Source organism: Lepisma saccharinum, chromosome 6 (genome assembly GCF_977018435.1).
Source record: "Lepisma saccharinum chromosome 6, izLepSacc3.1, whole genome shotgun sequence".
Lineage (NCBI taxonomy): Eukaryota > Metazoa > Arthropoda > Insecta > Zygentoma > Lepismatidae > Lepisma > Lepisma saccharinum.
This window is the reverse complement of record NC_139234.1, coordinates 9023082-9037287: the sequence shown is the minus strand read 5'-3', so window position 1 is coordinate 9037287 and position 14206 is coordinate 9023082. Positions and strand designations below refer to the sequence as shown.

The 14206-nt window shown below is 37.1% G+C and overlaps 1 protein-coding gene across 3 annotated transcripts in view; it reads left to right on the top strand.

The window, feature by feature from the left end:
* Nucleotides 1–14206, top strand: part of LOC145988542 (uncharacterized) — a 64618-nt gene that overhangs the window by 16081 nt on the left and 34331 nt on the right. For 2 of the 3 annotated variants that reach the window (XM_083123458.1, XM_083123457.1), the window contains exon 3: nucleotides 12158–12338. In XM_083123458.1, the coding sequence (XP_082979584.1) occupies nucleotides 12158–12338 (181 nt within the window). Of the gene's footprint in view, nucleotides 1–7002; nucleotides 7133–9165; nucleotides 9542–12157; nucleotides 12339–14206 lie in introns of those variants that run through there. The other variant, XM_083123459.1, reaches the window with a different exon arrangement.

Sequence of the window (14206 nt, the reverse complement as noted above, 5' to 3'; positions counted from 1 at the left end):
TCTAGTCTTCCTCAAAAGACTCCTTAGAAATTTAATCTCCACTGCCTGCATCTTTTCTTTGTCTCTCTATGTCATTGTCCAAGTCTCTGCTCCATACGTAATTATTGGCACATAGTATGTTACATATTACCTTCTTGCATTTCATAGGTACATCCCTATTCCATATTATTCTTCGAACGCTTTGATATAGTCCACCACCATTCATTTGTCCTCTTCTGTTTACCTCCACATCTATTCTTCCACTTCTCTCAATCATGACAATGAGGATAAATGGTTTATTTAATTATTCTCTTACCTATAGTCGCTTTCTGCCACTTTCGGCTAATTGTGAGAACGAGGAAGAATGATGAATGATGAGCAGTGTGGGGAATGGAGGAGCAGGAGGACCTCATCCTCCCAACTTGGCATCTTTCCTAGTTTTTGTTTTGAGTCCATTTTATGCATAGATAAGCTGATCGAGACTGGATCCTAAGAACTATGTGCCTCCACTGGGTATCAAACCTGGGGCCCTTTTGTAGTCAAAGGGCTCCAGGTACTTTTCATTCAAAATGCTGACTTCATATCAGTCTATAAAAAATGAAATATTTATTCTCAAGAAAACTATGTTGATGTGAACATAAATACGTAATCCTACCAAATTTTATTTGTGTATAGTTGTAATAATTAATTTGGGTAACACCCTAATTGCAATATTCATATATCAAAATTTGAATTGATATGCCACTTGCATAGGTATGGTATTCTCAAAAACTATTGTAAAAATAAGTAACTGAAGTAACATTGCTATCAAAATTATTGAATGACTGGAATCATGATAATAAATACCAGAATCTATTTACCAGTAGTAGGGGATTTTTTTAATACCCATATTGTTGTTTTCATTTTTTTTATGCAGAAGTAGCGCAAAAAGTAGCGAAGTAGCGAGTAGCGAACAGGAGTAGCGTAGCGAGCTACTTTTTGGTAAATGTAGCTGTAGCTAAGCTACTTTTTGGTAAATGTAGCTGTAGCTAAGCTACATTTTGGAAGAGTAGCTGTAGCTGTAGCGAAGCTACTTTTAAAATGTAGCGTTCCGATCACTGCATAAATCTACAAAACGTACATTGAACATTTTCAATTAGCGATGTATCTGTCACTTTTGAAATTTAACGGATGCCATATTTGACAAGCATATTCTAAGGACGGCCTAACCATGATGGAATACATGAAGATGAAATGTTCCAAATTACTGCCTGCTTTCCATTTTCGTATTAGGTTTCCCATAATTGATCTTGCTTTTTTAATATTTATATCATATTTATGTGTGGCTTAAATGTAAGCTTAGTGTCATATATAACACCTAAATCTTTGATATTGTCTACATTCTGTTCATACATTGTTAACCTTGTAATTATAGACTGTGTATTGCGTTTCCCTAGTATACCTTACAAATTTACAAATAACAATCATTAATAGTATTTATTTCTTTGTACACCTTGGTATCGTATGCATATAAATAGGAGATTGCTACTTGAGACAGAATGTTCTGTATCATTTATGATGAGCAAGAACAATAGTGGTCCTAGGAATGACCCTTGCGGCACACCACTCTTCATGTTGGCAATTTCTGAATAACAATTGTTAATTTTAACTTTAAATGTTCTGTCCAAGAGGTAGTTTTTAAACCATTTGCAATAACTATCAGAAAATCCCAGTTTATCAAGTTTATATAATAATATCTCATGATGTACAGAGTCGAAGGCCTTTCCTATATCCAAATACAAGACATTAACCTGACTCCTGTTCAAAAATGACGTGAGTTATGAAATCTGTGATATCACTTAAATTGGTTGTTGTGGACTTGTTCTTTATAAAACCATGTTGATGTTCATTTATTAGAAATTTGGCTTGAAAACTGCTATACTTATGTATTATATTTTCGAATATCTTCCCTAAAGAGTAAATTATGGCAATGGGCCTGTAATTTTCAATACCTTTCAGACCTTGAACTTTGGGAACAGATGTGCTTTGACATATGTAAATTGAACAGGTACATTTTTGGATTGTGCTTGTTGGGTTAATTCTAAAATCAATATAATGAAAATAGGTTGATGGCATTGTTGGGGGTAGGATGTTAAGGCCTGTAAAACACTCAATGCATCTGTAAGGATGAATATTTTATTGTAGTTATGTGGCATTGCATAAATTAAGGCACGGTAGATCACATAGCATTCTGCTGTAAATATGGTAGTGTCTGATGCTAGTCTAAATAGTGCATGATGTTTCACTTCCGGGACATAGAATGCACAACCCACATCCTGAATATTTTTGGAGCCATCGGTATAAATAAAAATTGACTCTGGCCATATTTCTGTATATTGAGCATGATGACCATGATCTGAAAGATGGACATTAGCCTAGGCAAATATAGGGAAATATAATTTGTATACTGGAGGTAAATGATATGTGAAAGATTGTTGGTAAGCATCAGGATCTATGCAATAACAATGGAGGAAATAAACACTAACATTTGGGCTCGAATTCATTAATCCTGGGCAGACTCTTAATGCTTTACGTTGTAGTACATCTATTTTTTGTAACAATTTTGGGGATGCTCCACCATAACTGAAAGACGCATAATCAAACAAGGAGCGAAAGCAGTTTCTAAAATAGTAATATGATAGTGGGATGACTGCCCCATTTAATGGTTGCCAAACCATGAAGGATATCTTAAGATAAATTCTCCTTTATTTATTAAATAATTTATATGTGGGGTCCAATTGTTTCTACGATCAAAATGTATTCCTAGATATTTACATGTAGGGTGTTGGAAATATGGTTAATATTGTTTGGAAACACATTTTGAATTAAAAACGATAACTTGAGATTTGCTAAGGTTGAACGACAATCCTACTTGATAAAATCATTCCTGTAGCTTATTTATTAATCGTGTCATGGCTATTATTCCCTGTGTTGCTTCTGGGATAATTTTATAAAAACAGAAATCGTCTGCATATTGAATAATTTCAAAATCCTCTAGTTGTTCATTGTGTATGGCCTGTGTATATATATTAAAAAACATAGGACTTTTCTTCCAGGCTATTTTGTTTGTAATTGTGGGTCTGCAAGCAAATATTTTCTCAGTACATTTGCGATTTTGTGTAGCTGTTTCACATTCTGGTGACCACCAATATAATTGGGGGAATATACATTTTGAATTAAAAACGATAACTTGAGATTTGCTAAGGTTGAACGACAATCCTACTTGATAAAATCATTCCTGTAGCTTATTTATTAATCGTGTCATGGCTATTATTCCCTGTGTTGCTTCTGTTATAATTTTATAAAAACAGAAATCGTCTGCATATTGAATAATTTCAAAATCCTTTAGTTGTTCATTGTGTATGGCCTGTGTATATATATTAAATAACATAGGACTGAGTGGAGCTCCTTGTGAAAGACCTGTAGTAGTTTGTCTAGGTTCCTGGATAGAATTATGAAACCAGACAAAATTTTTGTGATCTGCATATAGATTCCAGATTATTCTGGGAATCATAGGAGACGAATTTAATTTTTCTAACAAATGTCAAAGTTGCATCAGTGGAACAAAGTCTTAGGCTTTTTCCACATCGATAACTAGACTATAACAGTAGGAACTAGTAACAAAATTATTTTGTGTTCCAGCATTGAGAATTGCAATATCATCTTGACTACTAACGTCCACATGAGGCTTTTTTGTAAGGAGTTATGTTCGGCTTTAAAATAGGAAAAATTATTTGTGTTTTCCATTCTGAAGGTATTCTACCCCAAGTATATGGATAATAAAATTTCTAATCCCCTTTTAGGCAAGTTCTTTATTGCTTGGTATGGAATGTCATCCATACCTGGTGCTGAATATTTTACTCCTAAGAGTATATTATGTAATTCTGTGGCTGTCACGGCTGGAAAATCTTTTGTAAATGCATCCTGTGGAATCCGAGGAGGTTGCTTGACTTTTCTTCCAGGCTATTTTGTTTGTAATTGTGGGTCTGCAAGCAAATATTTTCTCAGTACATTTGCGATTTTGTTTAGCTGTTTCACATTCTGGTAACCACCAATATAATTGGGGGAATATACATGGATTTTGTCCTTTTGCACATGTACCAACAATATTCAGTATGAGTATGTGATGTCAGTATTATGCAGCAAATTTTCTGATAAAATTAAGGAATTCAGGATTGTGGAATAAAGTGACCAGTCAACAAGATTTGTTTTCCATCGTTGAAGTAGTGGGGTGTTGCGAAAGACAGGTGAATTGTACATAAAGCTTCCTTGGACATGTATCGGAAAGTGATCACTTTCCAGCATGTCCTCATCAACAGACCAGGTAAGTTGGGTTGGTTGGTTGATTTAGTGTTTTAAGTCCACTTTATGCACAGTAAGGCTAATCGGGACTGGACCTACAGTTTAAAGTGGGATCCGAACCACTATGTGCCTCCACCGGATATCGAACCCGGGACCCCTTGATTACAAGGCGACGACGCTATCACTGCGCCATCGGGGATGCCACAGGTAAGTTGGGGAAAAATTATATCAGACACTAAGGATAGATCTATCACCGAAAGATTATTCCTGGATCAGGAATATGTGTTGTCAGTTATGTTTATATGTTATGTTATGATTATGTTCTATCCAATCCACTAAATTATTACCTAACCGATCCGAACGTGTATTGCCCCACATTCGATGATGTCCGTTAAAATCTCCTACACAAATATAGGGACCTGGAATATTGTTTAAAATATCTTGAAAGTCTTGCATTTGTATTTTTTGAGATGAGGGATGTGAGGGTATGTAAAAATGTATGACACTGAAATAAATATTTTTTTTATTTTTATGCGAACTCCTATTATTGCAAGATGGTATTTATTTGCTATATTTATTATTGGATATGAAAAGAGTATTTGGTGAGCTACACTCTCATGTAAGTGGATGCTCACACCTCTTATCTTTATCTTGAAATGGGTTATTATTATATTTCATATTGTAATTTTCATGTTGTGTCCCTTTAGTCTCTTGCAGGCAGAGAATTAAAGGATGGGATTCCTCAATAAATTTGTTTATGTGTATTTTACGTGCAGAGAAGCTGTTTTACATTCCATTGAATTAAAAATTCCATTTCCTATAACAAAGGATTTTTATGTATCTGGATTTAAGAAGTTAGGAGTACTTTTTAGTTCTGGTATATTTAATCAGTGTTGACCACGACTCTGGTAAAGTTTGCATTAGGGATTTATACAATGCCTGAAGGTTTTCCGGTGGTTGTGAAATTATTTGTGTATTTCATGAACAGTGTTCTTGCAATTGTTGCTCATTGTTATATCCTGACTGGGGGTGCATTTCTTTCAATAGGGGGTGATTGTGTATTCACTTCGTTGTCAGAAATACTGCTAATTGAGGAAGAATCTTAGTATAATTCTTTGATTGGTTTTGGCGTATCTTGTGTCAATGTTTTCCTTCTATGAGAATGCAATCAATCCATGATAGCACTCACTTGTGTGTTTTTTCTGTTGTTTTTTTTACTAAGGGTTGCGAGCACGGGACTATTTTTTTGAGTTGTTAATTCTATCTTTGTCGCAGGCAATGTTGATCATACTATTGGGCGTTGGATGACTTCAGCGTGTGAGGGAAGTGGTAGGATATTTTTTGCTATTAATAAAGGTGCTAACATATCTCGTCCGGTCAAAGGTGGTTTGCATGTACCCAGATTTTTTGCCTTTGCTTCAAAGTATATTCTTCTCTGCCATCCGCCTCTGTATTTGCTGTTCTGTTTTTCTTTGTGGGCAATCACAGGATGTCGCTATATGACTACCTCGACAGAGGACACAAGAAGGGTCTTCAGTGCACGAATCACTGTGTTTTTCTTTGCCACAAGTGACACAAATTGGTTCTTACTCTGGTGTGCAAATCTGACATTGTATATCTGATCTCGTGCATGGACGGACTTCATAGATGACACTATTGCCTATTATTTTCTGCCCTGAAAGGTTATGCAGATACGTTTTGTGTCTCTCAAATCAAAAGTATCCTTATTGTTCCAGGTTTTCTTTTGCATTTTTCTTTCGCGCTGATAACTTGAATTGCAGATTGAACACCATTCATGATATCCTGAATACTGATTTCTAAATCAATTCCGAATATGAGGCCGTCACGCTGCACTAGAGATTGAGGGATTCTTGCACACACCTATAGATCTTTAGGATACATTTCCTTTTGAGTGAATGCATTTGCAGCTGTTGCACTTGGGAAAGTCACCCGTGTTCGATTTTTCCACATTGTTCACTCAATTCAACGTCTATTCCCCGATTTGCAAAATTTGTTTGCAAGACTGCCCTCAAATAACTTTCCTATGTTTCCTCCTATGCCTTCTAATAGAACTATATATGGTCCTGCTTGTGAGGTGTCATACATGTATTGATGCGATTGGGAACTTTCGTGATCGTCCGATGGGATCACCTTGCCTGGTTGGGTAGTTTCATAATCATCCGCCGATCTCTTTTGTGCACGTTCTTCCCTCACATCTGTCATGTTGGCATCCTGATCAAATATTAATGATGTATTGTTGTGGAGGAACACCGAAGGTTCACTAGAACTTAAAGCTATTAGGGTGTCAGCAGCACAGTGTGTTGCTTCTTTCCCCATTGTATTGGTTCGAGTCATTCAGATAAGTCAGTTTGTTGTATGCAACACTATGTCCTTCTTTTTACAAAACTATACACTAAATTGATAAAGCCAAATGTCAAATCACTTCGAATAACTTTCAAGAGCCGGATGCTAAATAACTACAAAATTAACCCGGATTACACAATCAACATCCGAAAACTTTTGCAGCTGAACACAGTCCAAGATTGCAAACTTCCGACATAGCACACAAACTGAAGTTGTATGGTTTTTGGCACTTGTAACAATCTCTTACATTGACCAAGAAAACATTGTTGAATATTTGTCCCCAAGCAACATAATACTTATTATAATAATACTTGTATATTTTGCAACAATCAAAATGTAAAAACCCGTCTATATTCAGGAACTGTGTATCCTTCTTCCTATGAGGCCATGGATATTATCTAAATCATATGGCGGAGGAATTTACAATTTTCCTTCAACATGCACAATGGTACAGCTAATAGTAAATGCTATTTATAGGCAGTGTGTTCCATATACAGTATATAGAAATAAATTATAACATTCAGTTGTCAGGTCAGTTATAAAACCGTGGGATAATAGTACAAAATAACTCTGTACATAGTGCACAGTTTCCATTAATGTATATTTTATTATTTGTCTTACTTTCTGCATGAGTGATTGGTTTAGTAAAGAATAAATTTGCTGTCTAATCTTGGTTCCCACTGACCAAGAAGAAAAGCTGAAAAAGTCAGGGAATTTCTTTAAATTTCTCAAATCTGGAAAAGTGTGTGAATTACATATGATCAGTGCTCGAAGTGAGGGGGTGTAGGGGAATAGTATTATCTCAGCTAGCAAAATTTTGACAAAGCATCCCCCCAGCTGTCTCACTGTGAGCATCCCTCCAGCTAACATTTTTCACTTCAGGCGCTGCTTGATTTTCAAACTTGTAGTGGATATGGATTTTTAACTTTTTTTGTAAACCCTAATTTGATAGAACAGGTGTATGTAAGAAGAAAAACATTAAGATGGCATTTCTTTAAATTGGAGCCATTGCTTTGAAGATTTTTTTAGTTATTTGAAAACACTTCAAACAACCATTTATGTATGTCTTGCCTCCGAAAAACCTTCTCTACCCCTGATCTAAAGCCTATATAATAACCACCTGAAGACCCTAACAGCACATAGGGTCACATAATAGCACAAACAATATTTATATTGCCAATAAAGGGACTAAATTCTATGTAACAAAAAAATTGTAATGTTACATTTAAGTTATGCCCTCTAAAATAACAGTTAAAGCCCTCATTTTAAAATATAGGCTGAGTACAATCACAGACACTTCTGGGTTGTAACAACCCTCGTGACTTGCAATGGGATCATTACAAACTAGAAGTGTGTGTGTGTGAAATTGAAAGGAGAATAATTCGCCTTAAACCACAGCCACAATCACTGGCTCCTGTACACCAGCAAATATAGATACCTTCCCTCCCACCTACAACATGTGGAAAAATGAGATGAACTATAATAAGTTTACCCAGCTAAGTAATAATTAAAGTGATAACGGTAAGATATACTTGTATAGTTTACTGCTTTAAGTGACTTGCCAATGTTCACCCACCTTGGAAAATACATAAAAGCTGTTCTTTTCAGTCACTCAGCTGCAGTAACCAAGACTTGTAAGTTAACCAAAAAGCCATCTTCTTTTTGGATATCTGAGGATGGTGTTAAAAATAATAATTTATTTCCTTTCAGTTATAACAAGAAACCTTTTTTTATTTTGCATTTTGTGCATTACCATAATTTTACATAAAAACTATCGAACTGCAATTTGCTGCTTCATTGTGCATTTTAGTCATATTTGCATCTCTCAGAATTCTACAGTGTGTTTCAAAAGTCATGCCACACATCATGTCAGGCTGACACTAGGATGCTAGCAGCACCAGCAAGTAACAATATGACCACAGTATGAGAGAAAAATGAGTAAAACTAGCATGAATAATTTGTGTAGTAATAATTTTCCATTCCACTGTACTGCAAGAGTTACATAAGGACTCATTCATATTGCCAAAATTCGATGACACCAGCAATTTTTTTTTTAAAAAAATCCACCATTTTCTATGTAGACAGACAATAAATAATTTCAGGATGACCCACTTTGATTAGCAAAGACTGCTTTGAATTAATCAGCAGTTTGCATAAGAATGCCTCTTTGTTTTGTAAGGCTTAAATAAGTCATATTTATTTAATAATAGTCTTGCATATAACCGCCACTTCCCTTTCAGTTAAGCATCAGGAAACAGCTTTTTTTTTTAGGGCATTCCTTAGAATTAGAACTGTGCAGTGAACCCTTGCAAATAATCAATACCAATGTGAGCCAGTCATGCGAGCATTGAAAAGAGCTCCAATTGTGAGATTGAGGGCTCAAGAGCCAAGAGGGGGAAGGGGGAGGTTCCACGTTACGTTGAACCCTCAGAAACACTCAGGCATTCTGAATGACACCCCTTTTGTTTCTTGTTTTTCAAGGAGCGACGTGAAATAGCAACGACGCCTCATTGGATCTCACCGGTTCGGCAGGTTGCATGTCAGAGCATCGCATGATTGCATGTCTTGCCATGCTAATGATGGAGTCTGTGTGCTCGGGGAGTGAGAGGCCTGAGACCGGTGGTAGCGAGGAACTGGTCTGTGCAGACGAAACTGTGTCATTTTTTTGCTCTTGGGATACTTCTTAGTGATGGTTCTTCAACAGTTTTCACTTGCCAGTTTACTTCCTTTTTTAAATTCGTTAATGTTTTTTTCATCTTTTTGAATAATGAAACAGAATTGAAGGTTTCGTGCAGCTAGGAGTAATACAATCATGGCTTCACAAGTTGTTATTAAGATTCCTGTGAGCTATACAGAGGTAAGTGTGCTTGTACAGAAAGAAATATTTGTGTATTGATGTAATCAGGGTGTCGCAGGTTTGATTCCTACTGAAGCACATTTCAGTGCCTGAGATCCCACTTTAACAGTTGTTAGTAGTCTATCTGGGACTCTGCAATAGTAGAGTGGTAATGCTGTCAGCCTTTAATGAAGGGGTTTCAGAGTTCAATCTCCAGTAGTGGCACAGGGGCCTCCCCGATGGCGCAGTGGTAGCGTCGTTGTCTTGTAATCAAGGGGTCCCGGGTTCGATACCCGGTGGAGGCACATAGTGGTTCGGATCCCACTCTAAACTGTAGGTCCAGTCCCGATTAGCCTTACTGTGCATAAAGTGGACTTAAAACACCAATCCAATCCAATCCAATCCAGTAGAGGCACACTTTAAACCGTAAACCTGGTCCCTATTAACCTACCTGTGCACCGAGTGAACCCAAGAGAAAGTCTGAGTTTCATGTGCAAGTGTGTAATTGCAGTGTGCTTCATTGCATTCGGAGGACAAATGTTCATATCTCACAGTTTACCTTTTCCTGAAAGGTGTTTCCCACAGTTTGTGTCGGGCATTTCAGGAAAATGCTGGGATGATACATTTAACAATGACCATGGGTGTTCACACTTCATTGTAACTTTCCCTTTTTCTCAATGGTCTTTCCACTGAAGTAACTGCATTTGAATCCTGACCAGGGCAGGGGGTTTCTGTGTAGGTCACCTAACCATCATTCATCCTCATAGTGGTGATTTTCAAACAGTAATGGAAAAAGTAAAACTTTCCTCCTGAGCGTTGCACGCACTATATCAGTCTTGATCAGAGCACCACACTCTGGCTGCTGTTAACCCCCAGGTGCCCAATGATTAGAGGCTGAGTAAGCCCTAGAGTCACTGTATGTAGCGACATTGTTAGGAAAATCCCCACTTATGGAATACACCTCAGGGAATGTACAGTTTGCATTATTTTTGCAACATTTGCACTGTGATCGAGATTGCCAAAAAAATTAAAAAATCACACTGCCACTTTCCTGCCCCATTTAGTTGTTTGGAGATTCTGATCATATTTTATCCTCTTCCCAAAAAGTAAACATTTCTATTTTTGCCATATTTTTATATCTACTTTGATTATCTCATACATTAACTTATGAATATCTTAATGTATAACTCTGGTAGATTGATATACAGTATTGTTCCAATGGGGTGCCTACTCTTAATGTTCAGCCCAAAGATAAAAAATGAGCAAAAGGGTAAAAATGTCCAGAACGAGTTGTGGCTTTAGAGAAACAGCCAGGGAACAGAATTTTACATTCTAGGTGCTTTTAAAGAGCTGCAACATATTTTTCCATACTGAAAATGACATGATGCTTTCTGGCTTTATGAAAACATCAGAAAGTGTTGTTGTTATTCCCACTTGCAGCCAGGATGTCATGAGACAGGTTGGAACCTGTTGGAAGGTTAGTTTAGGTTTGGATAACTACAACAGACTAACGTAACCCAAACTTGAAATATCACCTCTCTGATGGCTTAGTAGTAATACTTTTGCCTTATAATCAAGGCATCCTGGGTTTGATTCTCAGGGGAGGTACATTGCACAGTGATTCAGATTCCACTTTAAAACTGTAGGTCTAGTCCTGATTAGCCTATTTTTGCATAAAGTGAACTTTAAACAAACTTTTTGGGAAACCTGAAATTATTGTTTGACAGATTCTAAACTTGTTTCACACTGCATTGTGGCCATAAAGGAAAACAACCAGATCTCTAATATTGCATTAAGAATATTATGAAAATGATTTTGTCATGGCTGGCCTCTGTCTATGAAACCAGAAATCCCAGGTTAGAATCCTGTTCGTAATATGGATGATATCTTGTCCCATCATCCATTTCATCATTCATCCTTGTTATCGATATTAACCCAAGAAGTAAAATGATGGAAAAAGAACCAATCTAGAAAGAAAAGAGGAATGCTCTGTGGCTCTAAAAGTTGTCAGCACATAAAATACGAAACGTTGAGCCTCACGTTAACAGTTATAAATGGAGGCATGCAGATTTTGTTTTTGACGAAAACACGAAATTTGAAATAACACATTGTAGTGTTAATTTTTCATGTTTTTGAAGTGTGAGAGGTGCATTTTGCTACCATGTTTTGTCACGAAATGAAGTGAAATGAACTGCAAAATGCGAAATAAACTCTTAAAAACAAAATTTAGGGTTTATTTACCGACGTGACACCTTCCAAGGTCTGAATTATCCTGTGAGGTATGCAAATCACAGAAAATTAATTAATTCTGCTGTAAATATTTGAGAAGCAAAAATAAACTCCTTTATGCAGGAACAAACTCTGATAACTAAGTAAATGTGCTATTAAAAGTGAAATGTTAATTTTGTGTAATAAGTGTAATTTTTAAAGCCAGTTTACAGATTTATTTGCCATTTTAACACCGATGTGTCATTTTATATACTGCTTTTGATCCCGAAATATGCCCAGTTTTTGTACTGATACGTTGATCTTTAATTTACCATAAATATGTGGCTCTAGTTATAAATATTCTGAACAACTGTGAAACCATTACAGTATTCAAGTGGTATTAATGTGTGATTGCCACGCTTCTTCCAGGGAAAGAAGGGAAAGCACCCCACGCTCATTTCTAAGTCTGAGGAAATAGTGAAGCCATCTGTGAACCCTAAGCAGCGAGTGGTGCAGCTGGAGCAGAACATCCGCTTCCTGCAGGAGCAGCACAAGCAGATGCTGGCCAGCCTCCACAAGGAGATCGAGGACCTCAGCCAGAAGAACAAAGGTAACTAGCATTAGTAGCCTTTTGTTTATTTTTAAGAACACAGAGTGCAACCAGTGTGGTATTTGTATGGGGGATGAGGGGGAATTCCCCCCTCTGGATACTTGCATCCCCCTCGCTGCTTGATAAATTTTATCCCTGGGGGGGAATTGTGTTTGGGGTGGAAACAAGAAATTTAGTTACTTTTTCCTACTTCGCCATTCAATTGCAATATTTTCTGTCAGACAACTGGAAGCTCCATTTGGCAAACACAGATGTGGCCTCAAACAGCTGCTCTAGTCCTGGAACAGTCAAACAAGTGGCCAGGGTTGAAGATCACCTCCCCTCTTTCCTCTTCTTTGTCCACAGAATTTGGCAGGAAAATGCATGTGAAAGTTACAATTTGGTTGTCACTTGACTCGAACTTGTCACCTCAGAATGTCTTTCTTTGTATTAGTGAAACAATAGTACACGAAGATAGCCTACATGGAATTTTTGACGCAAGCGCGATAGCCCTTTATGAAGTATTTTTTTAAAGAACAGTGTGCTCTTTTCTAATCATGAGTTAGATTTCTTTGTGAAGCTAGAATGTTAGTGGAAAAATGAGCATTATGAGTTCCAGACTCTACTATATCAGGAATCTGCCTTCAAAATGAAATAAATCTGATAAAGCTGGTGGCAGTGAAGGCTGTGTTGATCAAAGGATCGGTTTTGAAAATTTGCAAGTTCATCTACATAAGAAGGAGATACTAGTAAAGTGTTGAGTTTCTTTGTTTGTTGCCCATGAAAGATTTAACAAATGCAAATTTATGTGGCCATGGATGGCTTGAATTATCTAGTGCTGAAGTTACATATACTCGTACATTACCTTTCATTGCCCACCTAACAAATTTTCAGAATTAACAAGCTAATAGAACTTGGGTTAATCTTCCTGGGTCCTGAGATGTAAGTAATGAGTAATTTTTATGATTTCGCAAATGGAACAGTTATGTGGTAGAAAACTTTTTGATTCTGCCTCCCCCCAAAAGTTATGCCCAAGTTTGATTCAGATCCCCAACAGTTAGGTCCCAGACTAGATTTCTGGTGGTGCATGTCAAAATCTCACTTTATAAACTGTAGGCAAAGTGCCGATTAGCCTTACTGTGCATAAATGTGGACTTAAAACACCAAATCAACCATATATATTATTTTTGGAGCCGTGGTGATCTTCTGCTTGGTCACAATCCTACCCAATGTGTGTCTGTCTCTGTTACGCAACACACACTTGCGTCCACGCTGGTGCTCATAGGCAGTCATGATCTTCGAGACTGTACCTCTTATACACCAAACATTTCCGCTACTTTCATCACGGAAGCTCCCACCATATGCGCACCCACAATTTGTCCTCTTTGAAACTCGGTCAGCTCAGACATGATTCACGATAACCTGCATGGACCGGTTGCTGAACTGTAACTGGCTCATCTGTCAGGTTGGCCAGGGTGTATACCTCGCAGGAAGTGCCAGTGACCACAGCGCCACCTACCATTCAGATGCAAATGTGTTTGAAATGGCTACCTGTTTTATACCAGGTGTTTCCACATTTTTGTCCGTCCCCTGTAGTTTAACCATACTTTGCAACGTCAGAAATTAAGTGACATACGTTACCTCATATTGACCAAAATGAGTTGAATCTAAAAGTTGAGATTTTTAGTGAGAGTTAGATTCATGCAGGGCTTCCTTTGTGCCAAATGAGGTCCAAATGAGATATTTTACCCCGAAAACTGTCAAAATTCAATGAACGGCCATGTTTGAGCCCATGCTGTTAAAAAGGGTTGCATTTCTAAGCACTGATATTTTATTTACAGACACCCTGCATGCAGGTCTACTACATATGAAAAAAAAAATCAAGCCTT